Consider the following 21990-nt stretch of genomic DNA (forward strand, 5'->3'; position numbering starts at 1 on the left):
ACGTATAAATATAGGGTCCAGAACTTATAAGCCCCCTAAATACTTTTTAAAATAAGTCAAAAAATACTTGTCGAAATTCAAAAATATAAACAGACATATTATGTAGTCTGTGCATTGACAGAAATCAATGCACGAAACGCACTTATCAAAAATCCGCTGCCATTAAATTCATTGCCTCATGAAAATTAACACCGTTTATTTTAAACTCTCAGGCCAAATTCCCTACATTGAACCCACATGAAACCTATAATTATAACAGGTTATCTAGGGCTTCCTCTTCAAGAGGATCCAATTTCGCATGTCTGCGTGCTGCTAGCCATGCGCTTCAACGGAAAAAGTTGAAATTTTGAAATATGTTCTCAAAATATCAAGAGCTATCTTAAGAACTACTGAATCAATACTAGGCTTGTTTGTACTCATTTTAATGCATTTTTCATGCTGATTCAAAATATGGTCATGAAAATTTACATTTTGAAATTTTTGAATTTTTTTTTTTTAATTGAAACTTGTCGTCTGTAGTCGACACCCGCGTGAAGAGAGTTAAGGTACCAATCATTTTGATACCGCCTGTAATATAACATACGAGAGGTTACTCCCAAACATATGAACTGTATCATAAGACCGGACAATTTTACTGTCAATTTGCAGGTCACTTGTACAATAACATTCACTGCGTCCGGCACCCTCTGGGGTATCGCCATGTATATTGAGGATTTCCTTACCAGCGACTCGACAACTCCTCTAAGTACAGTCCCACTGCAGTTTTTAATTCAGGTAGAGGAGTTGCCACCAGGGTGTACAACTACTAAACCTACGCTGATTTCACCATCTCCAGCCGATGGAACAGAGCTTGAAATATATGCAGAAGAATTGCTTACAATGGAATTACATGGGAGCCCCGTTTCAGGAAATACTCCGTGAGTTTGTGCTATTCCAGTTGCAATCCATACACCCCCTCCCTCCACACAGAGGGTGTAGAATTCAAATGGGGTCACCAATTCAGGAAATCTCATTTAAGGTTATTAATTATTTTAAACTGTTGCGATTTGGTGGTCCATAGCATCTTACGAATGGTAGTGAGCTTTAGTAAAAACTGCATTGCTAAATTCATAGCGAGCGTGTAGAAGAATTAAAATATCACAGCTATACTTTTATAGGTGCTGCGGTTCTTGAATTACGTTGTAAAGAGGGCAGAAACAACAACACTTTTGTAAAACGCACATCACTCATTAACAACAATAAATTAAGCAAGTTTGCAAAGTATTAGACTATGCCATAGTCGATTTTTGATAAATAAAAATACGTTATTAATCATGATGAACGCATTCAGCTGAACGTGAAATTATACTAATATTTATTACATCAAAATACTAGTATAAAATGGTTATGAAAAAGTTTATATAATTATATTTGTGACAGTAAAATTAAAGTATACGTAGGCTTATATTATTGAATGTAACATCATAATGACATAACTATAATGGCATTTCAATACTGAACAATTCTAATTTTAGAATCTGCCAGTTTATTACGAGTTAAAAATCGACGATGGACTTTCACTTTTAAGCAGAACTTTACCCTCTGTTTACCCCGGGACTTCGTTCTCTAAAACACACTGTCAATCATACTTGTTTATCAATCAAATCTAACCACAAGACTAAGCATGGTGGTACAATACGCACTAGATGCGTACGTTCATCCACCAACTTTCGCGCCAGCACAAAAGCGCCGCATTCCAAAGATAGATGTGTACCATGTATAGTTAATGGTAATGGTACGTGTCGGGAGGATTTAAACAATAACGAGATCTGGACGACCAATCACAAGCCAGATTCATTTAAAGATGCATTACATCATGACCAACTCTCCATAGAGTCCCATGTTAAAAATGTTAACTGCAATCCAAAGTCAGTAGTCCACTTGGGAAGCTAACATACAGAGGGATTACGGTGACTGAAAAGATGATCAGTTGTGAAAATCTATCAATTGTGCACAAATTAATTAAATCCTAGTTTTAAGCATTTAAAAATGCAATATCCAGAGTATGCACAATCATGACAATGGACAAGTAGACTACGGAGTAGTCTAGCAAAGTATACGATTTGTAAAATGAACTTTTGCAAAACATCAAGGTGTTGATTTTCAATAATATATTGATATAGATAATGAAAATCGATTTTTAGGTTGCTTCGACCAACAATAACTCGTCTACCCTTAAAGTTCAAATTGTGTGGAAGATTAAGGTCATGTCTTCCATAAGGGTGTATAGATTTCAACTGGATTAGGCCTTTAGAACTATTTATAGACCATTCTCGCGCAACTTTCCTCCTCAAGCTCGCCCTCTATTCTTCTCCTTTTATTCTCTATATCTTCTCACTCTTCTTCACAAAGTTACGTCTCCCCCTACCTCTCCCTTCTTCAAATGTTGTTCCCCATTTCCTCCTCTTCCTCCTTCTGCTGGTACTTTTTCACACCTACTCATTCTTCTTCTTCTTGTCACTCCTCCACCTCCACTTACTCCTCCTTCGCTTCCTCCTGGTCCTCTTCCTCCTCTCAGTGCTTCTCTCAATGCTTCCTTTCCTACAGATTACATGGTACAATGAGATTTTGACATTGACCTTGGCTATTACCGGGGCCTATTGGGTAAACACAACTTTCGGGTTAAATGTCATTACGGGTGTATTTCCGGTACATAACCAAACACCTTCAAAATGCTTCTTTTCCTACATATTAAGTGGTAAAGAGAGAGATGCGACTGACACAATGCATCGACATTAGCTGGTATCTATGGGGTAAACAGATTTTGAGTTCAAGGTCATGCAGGGGTCAAACAGGCTTGATTACTGAAACTCACCTTGAAATTCACTATCTGTTGCATATTAAGCACGGTTGTTTGATGGGATCATTTATTAGTTTTTCAAACAAAACATCATGTATAACCAAATTTTAGGCTTAAACAGCTAAAAGTGATATCGTGCTAATGTATACAGATGCTTTTGAGTCGTTCTCAACTTTAATTTCCCCTCTTTTACAAAATTATTCACTTTTATAGTATTTTTAAGGCTTTTTCGAATATAAAATGTGTGTATTAATGCCAAAATTGGTGGCGCTATTTAGTTACTGGAAATTACCCTTTCAACCTTTTAATACAAATAATTCCTTTTATTGTTTGATAAAATATGTTTATAAAATTTCCTTGTTGCTTGTTTCACCTATTCCAGCTATTTTAATGGCGGTATTAATCATCTAACCCTTGCAAATAAAGATATATGATTTAGGATAAATAGCGCCATCTATAGTTTGCATTTGCTTAATAATGAAGCCAATTCTATATACATCAAACAGCCGTGTAAGTGTTGTGATCATCAGAATAATAATAATAAGGCTCTACCATTCGGTGCATATAGCGTTATAATCACATTTGGCTTAAACATGGGCAGGGGTCTGTTTTAGGGTCAAAAGGGGTATAATTATAAAATTTGTCCAATTTCAATAAAAATTAGTATTTGTGATCCTGATATGATTCAAAATATGATGGAGGTCATTTTAAGGTCACCAGAGGTCAACCAAGGGTCAACGGGGGTAAAATTCCGAATTGTTTACAATTTGAATGGAAATTCGTAAGTGATGTTGATATGATTCAAAACATGATGCTGGTTATTTCCCGGGGTTATTTCAAGGTCATCAAAGGTCACCCAAAAATCAATTATTTTATTAGGTAGATTGTTACATTGAACTTGGTGCCCTACATTCTTTTTATTACCTATTTCTTTTAATATAAAACAAGCATTATAAATGAATTTAACCCTTCAAATCCTTATTTTGTTCTGTCCAGGATTATCGACTTTATGATGATTTCACCAAAAGGTATGGAAAGCTCATATCCTATGCCCGGAGAAGGAAACACGGCATATATCACTATTAATTGGACCCCAGTATCGGATCAAGAAGGACACCATTTATTCTGCTTTTCAGTTTCTGATATGTGGTAAGGTCAAACATTATGTGTTATACAAAAGGCACTAACAATACCGGGCTGTTTGATGAAGCTATATTACTTCCAGTAAAGACTAAGTAGACTTTTATTCAACTGAGTTATTTATTGACGCCAGAGAGAGGGAGAGAGAAGAGAGAGGGGGCGGTGTGTGAGTGTGGGGAGGTAGGGGAAGGGAGAAATAGAAAGAGATGGTTGAGAGCATTGGATGAGAGAGAGCATTGGCTGTGGAAAGTGAAGGGGGGGGAGAGCTCGAGATAGAGGAGATATCTAATGTAGGGGGAGGCGAGGAGGGTGGGGAAGGAGACACTTTGGGAAGAGGAGGTTATATAGGTAGGGGAGAGGGGGTCTGTGCTTACCGGGGACAATAAACTAATTCAAAATCATATCATCTCCATCAGCATGTTTCGTTTATGTTTCATATAAACAAAGCCTTCCTCCCTCAATATACTCGCATGATTTCTAGGCCTAGACCATCATCATGATCATCATCATCATCATCATCAACCGTCGGCTGCGGAGTAGGCGACTACAAGCTTTCTCCAACTATTGCGATCTTGGGCAAGCGAAACAATTTTGTTTGGCTGCAACATCCCTTCAGTATCTCCCAGGAGGTGCTGGACATACTGTAAGTACAGTGTGCGCGGCCGTCCTGGTTTCCTCTTCCCATGTGGTGGTATATAAAGGGCATATTCTTTCACAGGCTCGTCGTGTTCAAGACGCAGTATATGGCCGAGAAATTTGAATTGATGAATCTTGACTCTGGCAACCAGTGGAGTGGTGTTGGTCAGATTGTAGATGGTTTCATTTGGCTCCACCTTTTAATCCCTTGATTTTTAGTTGCTGACAAAATAAAAACCCAAACTTATAAAATTTGAAATGAGAGAATGTACACAATAGTGAAGAGAGGCAAAATGAATGGAATTGTGCTTGGTATCTTTTGTTTCGATATTGTAACATGAAAATAACAAATCACAGCAATAATCAATACTTGAAATTAAACCATGAAGGGCTTAAATTCCTATCATCAGGTGCCTTGCAAGCATGGGCGTCAATCCGGGGGACAGTGGGGGACACGTCCCCTCCACATTTTGGGATGGGGGACACGATATCAAATGATCCCCCTCCAAGTTTTGGCAAATAACTCCCTGGTCTAAGTAGACTTACTGTAAAATTGCAGGCAATATTCGGTATTATACCTTTATTTTCGGCTAAAATAGTATAAAATTGAAAATTTTCCCGCGCCCCACGCGCACTTCATCGAATCCAAATTCACCTTCAAATTCAAGTTCCCATTCACCGTGATTGGGGGTTAAAATATATAGTATTACGGGACCGTTCACAAACACTTGTTAGGGGAGCCTGATGCAATAAAAAATCATCGCAAAAATTTTCGCCCCCCCCCCCCTTCCGATCTCAAAAATGGTAGGGCCCTCCTTTTGACGTGAAAATTGTGGGTCAACCCCATAGAAAAGCATATAAACTCAATTTTCCGGGAAAATTTGTGGTAATTTTTTTCAGTCCCCCCTTAGGAGGGTCAAAACGTTTAAGCACCCCCACCGACATCGCCTGGCTAATAATTATTTGGTGCAGCAGAGACATTAAAATGAATACACGGGATCGATACACGTGAATTGCTATGCACGATTTTGATATCAGACGAAAATCTTCGGATACTGAGTTAGAAAATGATGAATATCTCCCGTAAATGAATTTTTCTCAAGAAACCAGATGTGGCCTCATACACTTGAAAATACGTGTTGAACAGATATTATAGTCGTTAGCGTGCGCTTTGAAAATTGGCCGTGCGCTTTGAACTCAAAATTTGACCAAAACTCTCAATTTTATATTGCGTTGGTCCTGTAGGCCTATGGACTACAGTGCGCAGCAGGCTATAGCGGCACTCACTCAAGTGGAGACAGTATATTATTCATTCATTCATTTTCATTCATTCATTTATTTATTTCCACAATTCACATATAAATACAAAATACGCATTAAAATACCATTAGAGAATCATGGAGGAGATGGCCGAAAGGCCAGTAAGGCCAGAGGTAGCCATCCCCTTTAACAGAAAAGTTACCAAACAGAAAATTCAACAGCAAATAATAAAAATTAAAAACAACAAACAAACAAACAAGAAACAAAAAAAAACTACAATGCTCGTCAATTAGTCATATTTTGAAAGTAAGTGTCTTTTGTACACGTTCCGGAAATTTTTCACTGAATAAGACGCTCTTAAAGATTTTTGCAATGAGTTCCATAATATAGGACCAGCTGTACGGACAGCGTGATCGGTGAAAACCCTGCTATTTTTAGTCAAGTTATAGTTATTAGCGTTTCTTGTTTGGTAATCATGAATATTAGATCGTAGGGTAAATAAACTGTCAAATAAGCTCGGTAATTCATTAATACTGTACTTATACATAAAAACTCCCAATTCTAATTTATAGGTGTCATTGTTTGCTAAAATGTTATATTTGGCAAACAAGGGGCTGTATGACTTCTGTAATGACTACTGGCAACTGTCCGTATCGCCCATTTTTGGAGTTTCACAATTTTATCCAAATATGTTTTACATGTGTTTCCCCAAATTAATATTCCATAGTTCAAATAAGGTTGAATAAAGGTACAATATAGAGTATAGAGAATGCGATCTGGTACAAAGAATTTGAGTTTGTTCATTACACCAATATTCCTTGAAATAGTTTTTGCTATACAGTTAATATGACACCTCCATGTTAAGTTTTCGTCTATGAGTACTCCCAGGAATTTGGTATTATCTACCCTTTCTAGAACGATTTCGTCTAAAATTATCTTAACATCTACATTACAGACAGTTGTTGTTGAATCAATATTTATCCAATTCTTGGACGTCATATGTGGTGTTCCCAGAATCATATAATTGGTTTTACTGGCATTTACTGATAATTTGTTTGCTCTGAACCAATTACTGACTTCCTTTAGTTCATTGTTAATTAACCAAAATTTGCTTATTATATCTTTATGCGAGTATAGTATTGTGGTGTCGTCTGCAAACAGAATAAAGCTAAGTACGTTAGATGTGTTAACAATATCGTTTATATAAAGTATAAATAGTAGAGGTCCCAATATGGAACCTTGAGGGACACCGCATATGATATCTTTCATTTTGGATTCACACGAGTTATAATATACATATTGTTTCCTGTTACTTAAGTAATTCCTAAAACAGTCCAGTACAATGCCTCGGAATCCGTAGTGTTCTAATTTGTGGGCTAATATGTTATGGTCTATAGTATCAAAAGGCTTTGAAAGGTCTAAAAATACTCCAATAGTAGTTTCATCTTTTTCTACCGCATTATTAATTTTATCCACTAAATGTATAATGGCCATATAAGTAGAGTGATTGCTGCGGAAGCCAAATTGATTATCATTAAGTATTTTATGACTGTCAATATAAGCAATACATCTATTAAAAACCAATCTTTCAAGTATCTTTGAAAAACAAGGCAATACCGATACTGGGCGATAATTCGAAAACACTTCAGCGTCTTCTTTTTTTGTAGATTGGTATTACCTTTGCTACTTTTAATATTTGAGGGACAATACCTGTTGTGATAGAAAGATTGAAAATTGAGGCAAGTGGCTTTACAATTTCGTTTGCTACCCTTTTGATAATGAAGTTTCCAATATTATCGCAACCAGCACTTTTGTTCTGATTGATTTTATCTATGATTTTAATAATTTCTGGTTCTATAATAGGTTTCATATACATGCTACTAGATACGGGATTATCTAGATAATCAAAATAGTCTTTTCCCGATTTATGAATATTTGCTGCAAGTTTCGGACCTATGTTCACAAAATATTTATTAAAATGATCACATATTTCTTGGGGATCTAAAATAGTAGCAGTATTGTCATTATTGTCCGTCTTAAATTAATTTTTAGTTTGCTGATTTTTACCACGTCCAATAATGCTATTAATTGTTTTCCACGTCTGTTTCATATTATTTTTTGCCCGTTCAAATTTGGTAAAAAAATAGTTTCTTTTCGATTTGCGTATCAAACCATGCAGTTTATTCCTATAGGTTTTAAATTTTTGGAGGCATTCCGTATTTGGATTCTGCAAATACTGTTTATATAAAGAATTTTTCATATTTATACAACGTAAAAGCCCTTTAGTTATCCACGGTGATCTTGGGTCTTTTTTTTTTTTACTTGAACATTTCTTCAATGGTACACATTCATCATATACATTGTTAAATATTTCAATAAACTTGTTATAATCATCATCTGCATTAACATTATCAAGACATTCTTGCCATTTAACATTAGCCAATTTGTTTTTTAACTTATTAATATTGTAATTATTGTGTACTCTTTTGTATGTTGCCTTTTTACACGGAATATCTGATACATCTAGATTTGTAGACAAGATAGTAGGGAAATGGTCACTTATATCAGTAACTAAAATAGCAGATTGTACAATATTTTCATTATTCGTTAATATGTTATCGATTAATGTAGCAGATGTTTCTGTTATTCTGGTCGGTTTGTAAATAGTTGGCATTAAGGAATAAGAGTAAATTAAATCTAAGTAGTCATGAATAGGTTTTTCATTTTCCACTTTCAGGAGATCTATATTGAAGTCACCCATAACGTAGGCTAACTTTTTTTCAGTGTTTATTTTTTGAAAGACAGGGTCTATATCTAATATAAATTCGTTTATCGCTGTATGAGCTCTGTACACCACACCAACAATAATATTGCGACTTTTTACATTTTCTATTTCAATGAAACATGACTCATAATTTGATGTTGCCTTACTCAAATCTTTACGTAGCTTATAAGTAAGTTTGTCGGAAATGTACATACCTGCGCCACCTTTCTCTTTTCCAACTCTATTAGTATATTCAAAATTATATCCAGGGATTTTGTAAAAGTCATGTGGTTTATCTTTCAAGTGTGTTTCAGAAATGCCTATAATGGTGAAATCAGGGTTAACAGATTTAACACATTCATTCATTTTATCGAAATTTTTAGACATGCTTCTAATATTAATGTTCATAAAATTTAATTTGCCCTCCTTAAGGAATGAACATTGACTAGGTGTGGTATAATTACATTCATGATTACAACTAACATTAGCAACATCATCTTTGTCGCTAGAACTACTTCCAAATCGCAATGGATTAAAAATCATATCATCATATTTCTTAAGGTCTATATTTGGAATATGTGTTTCATTAATGAGTTGAGATATATCTGTGTTATTATCATCATCAATACTAGTATTTTCTTCTACCAATTGAATACATTTATTACATGTCCATTCATTACATTTCAGGCGTCGAATTTCATTCGGTTTTAGATTAGTACATTTTTTGTGAACAAACCCCTTGCAATTTCTACATGTTATATTTTTATGACAATCTTTTACTATTTTTGAGCACGAAACACAGATATCTTTACATACAACAGACATACAATTATATAAATATCAATAATCTAAAAAACAAACACCTGAAAAGAAACACTTCTTTCAAAATATAAGCGTTGTACCAAATGATAAGAAGTTTCTTTTTAAGCAGATTTAATGATCAACCAGTCACTGCAGCATGTTATATAATATCATTATACATATTATTAGAGGTTCAACATAGGCCAATTAAACATTTAAACACAATATTAATAATAATAAAATCAAGATGAATAGCGAGACTGGTTTAACAGCAACCAGAATAATCATATTGATTTGATCAAATATTCAATCCGTTTCACTATTCAGTCAGCTACCTGCACAACCAATTCTTTTGTTCTGCAAGGCTCACTCAGTCATTTAATGAGGCAATACAAACGATCGAAATTGGTGTTGAAATGAGCAAAATTTTGAGTTACACCTTTTCAGTGTAAAATTTTTTCTCAGCCAAATGAAAAGCAATAATTTTCATTTTTCAGTAAATGGCTGGAAAAACTATAATGCTTGATACTGATTTTTTTTAAAATCCTGGTGTTAAACTTAGGCCTGAAATTCAGTCATTTAGTGTAAGATATTCGATTTTATAGGCTTCAGCTCGGCCCGCGAGCTTTTTCTTGATCAACCTTTTAGCTTTTCAAAGTAATATAGTTCGCTAATGAAGGATTTTCCCCAACTTTCTAAAGCACATCACCGTGAGCTATATATCATAGTTTTGTCAGAATTTCCGTTTTGATTTCACCATCTTTCAATGTCGGCTGAACAAATTCCTCAATCAACACGTGAAATCTAAAGGCTAGTACTAGCATTGTGGATCGATATCCCTGGGTTTAATAGGAATACCGGCATGGCTATAGTGTTGCCAGAACTTCAATATAGCAAAGAAATTCCCAGACCTATAGCGCTCCTACTGATCATGTTTAACCAGAACACCCAATTGGGGATTTAATCGCTGGTCGGGCAATGTGCTTTCAATGAAAAATTGACCTGGATAACAACAAAGGAAATATCGACTATTTCAGCTGGTTGCTCTCGAGATAAAAGTACTCACCATTGCCTACTTTTACTTAGTTTGACATTTTCGGACCATGAATGGAAAAGGGTAAAACAAAAACGGAAATTCTGACAAAACTATAACATATAGACCCACACGATGTGCTTTACAGAGGTGGGAAATATCTTTCTTTAGCAAACTATGTTAGTTTGAGACGCTAAAACATGAATTCCGTAAAAAGCTCGCAGGCGAATTCAAGGCCTATAAAAATCAAAAATATCACACTAAAAGACACAATTTGATGCTTAATTTTAACACCAGGATTTAAAAAAAAATGTATATTCAAGCACCAAGTTTTTAACTGACATTACTGAAGAAAAAAAATATATTGCTTTATATTTGACCGAGAAAATTAATTTCATAGCAAAAAGGTGTATCTCTGAATTGTGCTGATTTTTACATGTATCGATCGACTTTTAGCGCGACTAAGCATTTCTAAAGAATTGGTTGTCCAGGCGGCAGACTGTATTGATGTGACTTGCAGACTTGAATTATATTGATAAGAGTTTTTCACAAATTGCTGCATTCAAGATTTCAGTATTACATTGATTTGGTCAAAGATTTAATCAATTATCGATATGACTCGCTTATTGGTAAAAGTTTTCACACATTGCTGCAGTTCAGTATCAACCTTGCATAATAAGTAAATTATTGAATTGTAATAATGGAAGTTCAATACTTTTCAAGTAGTAAGTGAAAGAAGAGAAAACAGCATGGAAAATATTAAACAAAGACATACTATGATTCTTACAAAATGTACATTTTGCATCAAGCTGTATACTTGAGCAAATAGATCATACACAAAAAATTACAATTTCTATGTACAATCATTCATTGAATGAAAAGTCTACTCTGCCGGCATTTCTCCATAGAGATGAATAATGTTCTGAATGTCCGACATAGATCTCATGATGTAGCGTGTTGGTCTACCAACCTGCATAAGAACATAGATATTGCCTTCCCATGACCAAGCAGACTGAGCCCTTGGTACGCGTTTTACCATGTCCTTGGCTTTATCCAGTATCTCTTGTTTGGCCTTGCAAAGGAGATCATGAATTCCAATGTGCGTTCCTTTGAGTTTTTGCGATCCTTGATGATTTTGTCCCTGACATTATATCTTGCAAATTTAGCTATGATTGCTCTGGGTTTGCTGTCTCCTCTCAAAGTTCTGCTCGCTCGATGTGTCCGATCAATGTCTTGTACTTTAAGTTCGATGCCTAGTTTATCTTTAGCTAGATTCATGATGACCTGATCGGTATCTTCTGGGATGGTTTTTCCCTCAGAGTCCCTTTCAGTTGATTCTGGTATACCAGTTATTAAGAGACAGTTTCTCCGTGTGTATTGTTGCATGTCTATCATGTCGACCTTATTCTTGTGTTCTTTCTCGAATAATATGCTACGGTCATTTTGGAGCTCAACTACGTCCCTTTCTAGTTTGTTTACAGATACATTTAGGTCATGAATTTCACCTTCAACTTCTCCTGTTCTTCTTGCAGGCTGTGCTGTTTATCTGTTATTGCAACAAGTTTTTCACTCACCAGCTTTTCAATGCTTGATTTTAGGAGTGACATAAATCCTGGATCGTTCTTGACCAACGTAACCAGTTTATTAACAAGTTCTTGGGATGCCTCGTCTACAGCTCCATCGATGTCCACACTTTCTACAGCCCCACTGTTCATCATGATGAGGTTATGTATTTCCAAATGGTAGCAAAATATGAAACCGATGTAGTAGGAAGAACATTACCATGATTATGTAGGCCTAGTATATAGTACTAAATCGTATAGTAGACAGTAGTAGCAATGCGCTGCAGTGACTAGAGTTAATCTTCTATCTATAGTTTACATGTTGGTTACGGAGGTGCGAAAAGCACGTCCGCACCCGATAAAATCTGCTTTTGGTTAACCATTGACCGCAATGTCGTATACAAGCTTGCTCACCCAGCGAAAAATCAATTACCCCGTCTATTGTCATAGCCTTAGTCAGGTCACTTCGCTAATAATATGCATCTCATAAGGTCCGAATAAAATAGCCATGTGTGGCTGTGGATTCAACCTACCATGGCGATTTCTACTATGAAGATATCGGGGCGATGTCACTGTGCCCCCCCATTTTGCATCAGTCTCCCCAACAAGTGTTTGTGAAAGGTCCCTTTCCAAAATTCGAATAGAACTTTACATACACGAAACAACCTATGTAGACAATTGCTCTCAAACTTGTTCCAATGTTCCACGATCCTCAACTGCAATAGCCTAGATCTTTATATAAATGGAAAAACACGTAGTCCATGGTCTCCAACGTGTTACACCATGTTCCACGTTCTAAAATTCGAATAGAACTTTACATATATACATAAAACAACCTAAAAAGCTCACTACCCTCAAACTTGTTCCAATGTTCCGCGTTCCAAAATGCAATAGATCTTTATATACATGAAACAACACATAACGTCCATGGTCTCAAACTTGTTCCAATGTTCAATATTCTCAAAATCGAATAGATATTAACATAAAAAGGACCTATATTGACCATGAACCACAAACATGTTCTAATGTGCCACGTTTCAAAATTGCAACAGATCTTTATAAAATTATGAAATATCAGATATATAATGTTGCACGTTCCAAGTATCCGAATAGACCATTACTCTGAAATTGTCTCCAATGTTCCAATGTTCCAACTTCCAATAATCTGAATAAAATATATAATAATATATTCAGATTCTTGGAGCTTGGGACATTGGAACCAATTTCAAAGTAATGGTTTATTCGGATTTTTGGAACTTGGAATATTGGAACAAATTTGAGAACAATGATTTACATATGATGTGTCCAATATATAACGATCTATTCAGATTTTTGGAACATGTAATATTGGAACAACTTTCAGATTAATGGTATATTGGGAATTTTTGGAACAAATAATGTGGACAGCCATGTTAACATATGGTGTGTATAATATATAACGATCGATTCAGATGTTTGGAACAAGGAACCTTGGAATAGATTTGAGAGCAATGGTTTACATGTGTGTTTGTAGAGGTATATTCAGATTCTTGGAACTTGGAACATTTGAACCAATTTTAGGGTAATGATCTATTCGGGTTTCTTGGAACGTGAAACATTGGATCCAATTTGAGAGCAATTGGTAATGGACTATATATTTTGTTTCATATATATATATTGCTATTGCAATTTTGGAATGAGGAACATCGTTGAAGTAAGTTTAAGAGTAATGGTGTATATCTGTATAAAGATCTATTGCAATTTCGGAATGTGGAACATTGGAACAGTTTGATAGTAATGGTCAATAAATTGTTTTCGTATATATATATAAAGATATCTTGCAATTTTGGAACATGGAACATTAGAAATAAGTCCATAAGTTGTTTTTTGTATATAATGAACTATTATTTCGTGTATATAGGGATGTATTATAGTTGGACAGAAGGTATTTCGTATATAAGTTTATAATTACATGCAGCGGAGGTACTAGCGGTGTTTGTGCAAAAATATTGTGAAAAGTAAAGCCCACATTCATAGGAAAAGATATGAATTCAATACGTAAGATCCCAATGCTTATTGTAATGGGTTTTATTTTCACTGGGAGGTGGAAAATAACTCAAACTACAATAACTGCAATACATAATGGAAATTATGACCGGAAGCTTCCTTGGCTCATTTCCTATAAGATCTATATATTACTCTGCAGATAAAGCCTCCGTCCTCACCTTAACGGTGACAAAACAGTGATTATCTAGCCTCGGTTCGAGACGTTAGGGCGCCTGGGGTAGTATTTTTTCCTCAATTTATTTTTTTATTCTGATCTCTGTATGTCTTGTCCACCCACTGCTGCTGTTATCAGATCGCTAGTTGCCCTGTCTGTCATGGTTTAGAATAAAAAAAACCCTTTAAAAAGGGATGTACCGGGACAGGAATGATTTCATGTGACAAGGATAAACCAGAGAAAATTACTGATCCCAATTTTCATTTAGTAACTGCTCTCAACAACTACAGGTGCTCAATCTATTATAAGCTCCTTTTAATGATCTTTGTGCCTGCCATGTGCTTTATCCCGGTTTATCTCTGTAAAACACTATCCCAGGCACCCTAACGCCTCGAACCGAGGCTAGTAATTATCCTGATGTGAAACTTTTTATTTTCAAACTACCCAGTCAGTCGAGTGAGCAATGGTGCGTGACGCTGCTAGTAGCAGGTAAGTTTATAAAATAAATATTTAAAAAAAATCTTAAAAGTACATTAAAACATCATTGCATTTAAAATTTAAACAAGTGTCTCGGAATGATCTGTCTTTTTGACGTTTTGATTGTTATTAATAGTTTAATTTATAATTTAATAGGGGCGCCATTAGATTTTCGGGAACATCCAACGCTTCTATATATTCTATAATCCGAAGTTTCGTAATTGCGACGGTTCTTCAATCAAAACATTGTGTTTTTAGAATGCACCCAAAGGGGCGTCATTTTAAAAACAAAATATCCGACACCCTTTTTCGTCGCGTGGGATCACACCACTAAATCAAGTTCTTTTATGTGTTAAAAGGTACCCAAGAAATCGTCCTTTTCTCATGGTAATAACGTCACTGTTCGTTCAAAACGCCATTTTTCCAAAAGTTTATTTGGGACCACACTTTTCCCAAATCCCATATCCCCCCCCCCCCTCTGTAATGTCAATTTAGCAGAAAACTTAACCACAAACAGAACAAAATAGAACAGAACACTTAAACCATGAGCAATCTGATTAAATATTGCTGTACAGTGTAAATTATCGGTCTCGTCACGGAGAGTCCGTCCCCACAAAAGTGTTTCTATTCCATGGTATAAACATGAAATTAAGGCCCACATGTTTAGTTTTGTTCTACTAGAACCAATTATTGGGGTAAAAATGGCTTCAATTTGGGCTTGATTTTGAAGAAATGTCACCCTCTGACTAGACACCCTGTACCGTCATTATTTTCTTGACTTAAAAAGACTATAAGCCTATTAACATTTTGGAGGGATTATTTCCCGCCAAAAAACAACCGAGTAGATCGCTTCGCCTTAAAACACAAACAAAACAAATTTATAACCTCGGTTTTTTTTTCATTATACTTTATACAGCAGAACGCCCTAATATTGTTATCTTTCTTGCGGACGATATGGGCTATGGTGATCTTTCGTCTTATGGACATCCGACTCAGGAATGGGGACCTATTGATGATCTCGCTAAGGAAGGCTTGAGATTTACTTCAATGTATACAGCTAGCTCAACGTGCTCACCAAATCGAGCTGCTTTATTAACAGGTGCGTGATTATCGTGATTATATGTGCTACCTGCTGATTGGTCGATAGCATATCATCATTATTTTATTGAGCCAATCCGCAACAGTATGGCTTGACGGCTTCAGCGGCAGTGGCGGTGGAAGCACTAAATTTTAAAGGGGGTCGGGGTTGAGCATATTTTCTGGTTTTATTGGGACTCCTTTAACGCGCGAAGCGCTCAAAAATTGCAATTCTAGACTACTAGTATTTAAGCCTCATATGAATGTGCGTTTTGCTATTTTATGGGCCAGTGCGCGCAAGCGCTCTCAATTTTCTAATTTTACCCTATTTGGGCAAAAATCTTGGTGTTTTTCGTGTACAAAGAGGAAGATGCAGAGGGCAATTATTGCTTTATTTTTTCTTTTGTAATTTCAGGGTGGGTTAGACCCAGCTAAAAATTTAGGGGCGCACTTATTGTGATTCTGTTTCAAGAAAGTAATAGTTGCCATTGTCATAAATATTGCGAAACTAAAAATTTTATGTAGTGATGCAAACAAAACACAGAGCAAAAGATTGACAGTCGTGTTCTATAATTAAGTATATTCACAATACGATGCGCTTCCAGGGGTTGTTGGGGACAAAATACGCAGTTCATCATGGGAAAATATCGACATCCAAAGCTCGCGTAATAAGAATGCAATGCAAGAACATTATGTCTGTGTTGCACACCAAAACAACACTTGAGAATTATTATAGAAGAAACCAATTTTATTGATCATACGGAATCATGTGTGCAGCTGTTTTCAACATTATCGCGTGATTTCAAACTAGTGGCTAGAAGTGTGACGCTGGAGTTACACAATTAGGATCGACTGACAAGTGCAACCGCTGGCGGCGCATCGTATTGTGAATCGCGATAATTATGTGTTCTCATATCAACTTAACGGTAAATCAGTAAATCCTTTGTGATTATACACCTGATGAAGTATCAGCGGTGACATCTGCACAATTCAACAATGTTAGGCGTTCGCGTGCGCAATGAAGACATCCGCAAATATGAATTGCTTAATAAAGATGTGCGCGTGCGCAATGGGAATTATGGGCAAATATGAATTGGGCAGCAAAGATTTGCCTAGCAATGACACGTCATCAGTGATCCAATGGGTTATTCCAGTTTAAATCCACACCCCCCCCCCCCTTGATATTCCACACAGGGAGTGTGGATTTTAAATGGCGCCACCCATCCAGGTAACCCTTTTAAAATTCACACTCCCTGTTTGAAAGTTTAAAGGAACACTCCGGCAATCACAACATTATGCCTTATATGTTAGAAAAACAATAATCAAGCATGCATGAATCACATGGTTTTATTTACAACAAACTCATATTAACCATAAAAACGAAGAAAAACAGCCGGCTCTCAACACGTGATATTCAAAATTCCCACGACAAAATGCCTGTGGCAATGACGTCATGGTTATGTTTGCTCAAATTACGTCAGACTTCATTTCTGTTACTGGGACGTCATTGCCACAGGAGAGACTGCTGTTTTTATTTGTATGTATGAGTTTGTTTTAAATAAACCACATGATTTGTGCTTGATAATTATTTTTCTATAAACATATAAGGCATAAAATCAGGCCGTTGCAACTCATATACCAGCGCAATGCAAAAAAGTGGAGACACTGTCGGCTTCCCACGTGTATTATTCGCCGGTGCCATTATCACGTGACTGAAGAAAAATGCTGCTGCCACCACAGAATTAGAGACATAGAACCGGGATTCGACCGCCATCTTGATACATTATGAATATATGAATATATAATTACAGAAAAATGCTGCTGCCACTAACGATAGCTAGCGATATAGGCTACGTAAGTCGCGTATTTATATAAGGACTTATTTTTTGTCACTGTCCTCACGTCGGTGAACGGAGTTGCAAGTCCATCGCACTTCGTGCTCTATTATTCGTCCATGATAAAATGTTATGATTGCCGGAGTGTTCCTTTAAGGGCAAGTCTTCCATGGGTGTGTGTGGATTTCAACTGGAATAGCCCAATTGCTTTCTGGATTTACCGAGTATGTGCCTATATCTGACAGGACGTTTGCCTGTTCGTATTGGAATGTACGGTCGTCAAAGGAATTTTAATCCTTGGACGCCAACAGGGCTGCCTGCTGAGGAAATCACCCTGGCTGAGGCGCTACGAGATGCTGGCTATTCAACGGGGATGGTGGGAAAGTGGCATTTAGGTACGTAAATATTCAGTTTCAGTTTTTCCGTTTCAGTTTTATTTCATCCACTCAATTATACATGTAAACATATATATTGTCAAGATGCTTTATTTAATTAGGCCAATTAGCAAAACGGTTCGTCGCGTGCTTATGAACTTCGTTCGAGCAGGGAAGTGATACAGATGTAAGCCTTTCAGAGACTACATCAAAGTGAGGATCATGCTTACCGCGATACTGAATAAAAGTACAGGTGGGAATGGAACAATTAAGACAACGTGCAGCATTCTCTCCCCTCTCCCTCCTGTTTCACCTCCCCTTCCGCCCACACTCTACCCTTCCTCTTCCCTCCATCTATACTAATGCTCTCTCAAACTTGACCCTCCTATGATACCCCACTCCGGGGCACTCCCATTACCCCTTCCCTCAGTGGCGTTGTCATGGTTTTTCTTTTAGAGAGGCCATTGGGGAGGCGACTTTCAAAGAGAAAGATTAAGTTGTTGAGAAAATACATGAAGATAAAAAAAGTTGTTGAGAACGAGTTTGTGTACCCATATTCAACGGTCATTCAATGATGATACCATCATCGTACTACGTTCAAAGAAATGTGTCCTAATCGATTAGTATGTATGATATACTAGTATCTTGCCTATGCAATAATCATTTGATTGTTTCTGCAACATTCTATTTCAGGAATAAATAGTGACACTCCAATGGATGGTTCATATTTGCCATATCGTAATGGCTTCGATTATGTCGGTACCAATTTACCTTACAGCAATCTATGGTCATGTGACGAACACCAGGTAGGACGGCAGTTCAAAAGAAATGTCCCTAAAATGCCACTTTATATGCGAAATTTACATTTTTCAGCTAGAACAAACCATGACATAATTATCATGTCTTAGAGGATGATCACTTCTGGCCTTCATGGCCTTTTGATCATCTCCTCCATGTCATTTTACTCGTCTTTTTTGTCTTTTCGTGTTTTTTATATATTCTTGCTAAATAAAGACTTATTGTTATCAGGAAAGGATTATAATGTTCATCCATGTGCAAACAACGAATTTCATACTCGAATGGATTTGTGCATCTATCAGGAACTACACTTTGATTTCAGCCGATATTTCCGGGCGAAACTTAGGAGATGAAGGTCACAATCTTCATACATCGGTGAACATCAAAAGAGAAGCAATGTTGATCTCGGTGTCCAAAAAGACTGGTTCATATTTTTCATTTCAAATTCAACAACAATATTTTGTCTTACTTTCAGGAGCTCTCTATTTTTGAACACTGGTAATGAATACATGAGACACCAGTTACCCATAAATACCATCTAGAACCTGGGGGCCCCAGTGGTATTGGTGCTATAACGGGGTTCATGTACATGTCCAATGTCCTTGCATGCATAGTGAACCAGATTTATGGTCTTTTGCAGAAGCATGGCGCATTGGGGTGATGTGGTATTGATCTTCTTCCAGACATGTCCAAAATTTTTGAGTAGTGGGTGCTTAGATTATTAGACAAACCCCTTTTTGTGTACGTTCGCGCTGTTTGTGTGATTTTTGAGTTCGCCAGTTTACACAACCCGCACTTACCGTTGACCACCATGGCTAACATGAATACTTTTTAATTTCGCCTAATTGAAACTGCCTGTCGTCGATCAACACTAAAACAGACCTAAGTTTTGCGATATTGTCTTTAAATATTAAGGCTTGTTTGACCTAAATCTAATGCATTTTTCATGCTGATTGAAAATATGGCTAATCTATCTAAATATTTTGCATTTTTAAATAAAAAGAATACTGACTTTCTCTATGTCTACCTTTTACTGTTTTTGCAACCCTTCAGTATATACCAATTTCTCCACAAATAAAAACACCCAAACATACCTTAATTGGGCTCTTTTAAGGGCATCTTTAACCGAATGTGCTCAATCAGGCATATCAGTCTCCTCTAAAAACCTACCCAGCGATATACTAAAATCGCTGAAAAGGTGCCCCCAAAACAGGGGCACATCCCCGTATACCTTCAACCAGGAAGACCCCATGAGTAGGGAGACTGGGGATGGACGTTACAAAATTTACATTCTGCCCCAAATAATTCCAATGAAAGAACTCAAACACTCCATCTTGGGTCTGTGGTTAGCACATTATGTTTACTAAAACTTGGGGCATACAAAACATGAAAATATCAAACACCTAATTAACTACTAAATGAATATAATTTTTTGTAACAACTTACCCCGCATACTGGGTAAGTTGGTACACCATGCGGTGTAAGTTGTTAAAATGTTTCAAATTGTATGGACATTTTATAGGCCTTTAGAAGCATTTAGATAATTTTTATTCTATAATAAGTTCCTTTATATTAAACTATGATGCTCTTATATTCTGGTCAGCCGCTGCAACTCGCAAAGAATCACCATATTCAATTACACGTTTTTGCAAATCAACACAAAAGGTAGACGATTTGCACAGGTTTTTCACTATTTTGTGACATTTTCAAAATTCCGTGAGCAAACACCGAATTCCGTGATTTTTTTAGTTTTTCCGTATCACGGAGAAATCATGGCTTTGAGTATACCCCAGTAATGTGTAGACAACATATGGATGTCAGTTAGCCTTCCCTTTCTTATTCCAGCTTGGCACATTGAGAGGTGTAACAACTTCCCCGTGTAACTTCAATCCCCGGTTTACTTATGTCTTATTAGACTACCCCGTAGTCCACTTGCCCATTGTGCATACTCTGGATATTGTATTTAAGCTTACAACTCTGATTTAATTAATGTGTGCACAATTGATAGATTTTCACATCTGATCAGTCACCCTACTCCCTCTGTTTGTTAGCTTCCCAAGTGGACTACTGACATTGCCTTGCGGTTAAGATTTTTAACACGGGACTCTATGGAAAGTTATGCCAATTTCTGGCCTAACTAAAATTGGCCATGATGTAATGCATCTTTAAATGGATCTGCCTTGTGATTGGTCGCCCATACCTCGCTATGGTTTAAATCGTCTGGGCCCGCGCCATTACCATTAACTACACCGTAAACAACTGTCTGTGGTATTTGCGGCGCTTTTTGTTGACGCGAAAGTTAATCTCTCATCAAACATCTAGCGCGTACTTGTGGTTAATGGACTGATAAACAAGTATGCTTGACAGTGTGTTTTAGAAAGCAAAGTCCAGGGGTAAAGTTCTGCTTACAATTCAAAGTTCATAGTCGAAATTTCGGGGTTCGCTATCAATAAACTGGTAGATTCCAAAATCAGAATTGTTCAGTATTAAAGTGAGCCGTTATAATTATGCAAGATAATGTTGCATTCAATTACTTTTATTGTCACTAATCGTCTGATATTTTTAACTCTTTATGACCATTTTACTATTGAATACTTTTTTAATAAACATCAGTATAAGCTTGAGTTCAACGAAATGGATTCATCATGACTAATAATAACATATTTTTAATAAAATTCGACTATGGCATAGTCTAATGTCTTATACGTTAATAATTAACATCGTTGATTAATAAACATTTTAAGTATACCCGGGAAGTATACATAATAACTTCTACAAAACTACCACGTGTTGTTTACTGTGTTTGACGTTTGTTTATTTGTTTGATTGTTTTTGGTTTATTTGCTCTTTCAGATCCATGTAAACTATCCCGATCCTGGCAGGTGTTATCTCTACAATAACGCCACCATTATCCAACAACCCATTGCTCATGAAAACCTGACGCAAACATTCACCGAGGATGCCAAGACATTCATTAGACAACACAGTGCACATAAGTTCTTTTTGTTCATGTCTTTTTCGCAACCGCATGTGAATTTGTTCGGCAGTACATCTTTCAATGGAACTTCACAAAGAGGTAGACTACTCAATATCGCTACGAGTACTATATTAGGCTAGTCAAATTAAGAAAAATAAACGGTTAACTCGCCATTAATTGCAACAGAAATCATTTAATCACCATTCATTTCAGAAAA

The 21990-nt window shown here is 36.4% G+C and overlaps 1 protein-coding gene across 1 annotated transcript; it reads left to right on the top strand.

The window, feature by feature from the left end:
• The first annotated feature begins 15666 nt into the window (after positions 1-15666).
• LOC140169577 (arylsulfatase-like) lies at positions 15667-21913 on the top strand. The gene is made up of 4 exons (XM_072192840.1): positions 15667-15811; positions 17870-18019; positions 18692-18804; positions 21650-21913. The coding sequence occupies exons 1-4, from the start codon at positions 15667-15669 to the stop codon at positions 21911-21913; spliced, it is 672 nt and encodes a 223-aa protein (XP_072048941.1).
• Positions 21914-21990: the final 77 nt, after the last annotated feature.

The sequence above is a fragment of the Amphiura filiformis genome, chromosome 14 (assembly GCF_039555335.1).
Source record: "Amphiura filiformis chromosome 14, Afil_fr2py, whole genome shotgun sequence".
NCBI lineage: Eukaryota > Metazoa > Echinodermata > Ophiuroidea > Amphilepidida > Amphiuridae > Amphiura > Amphiura filiformis.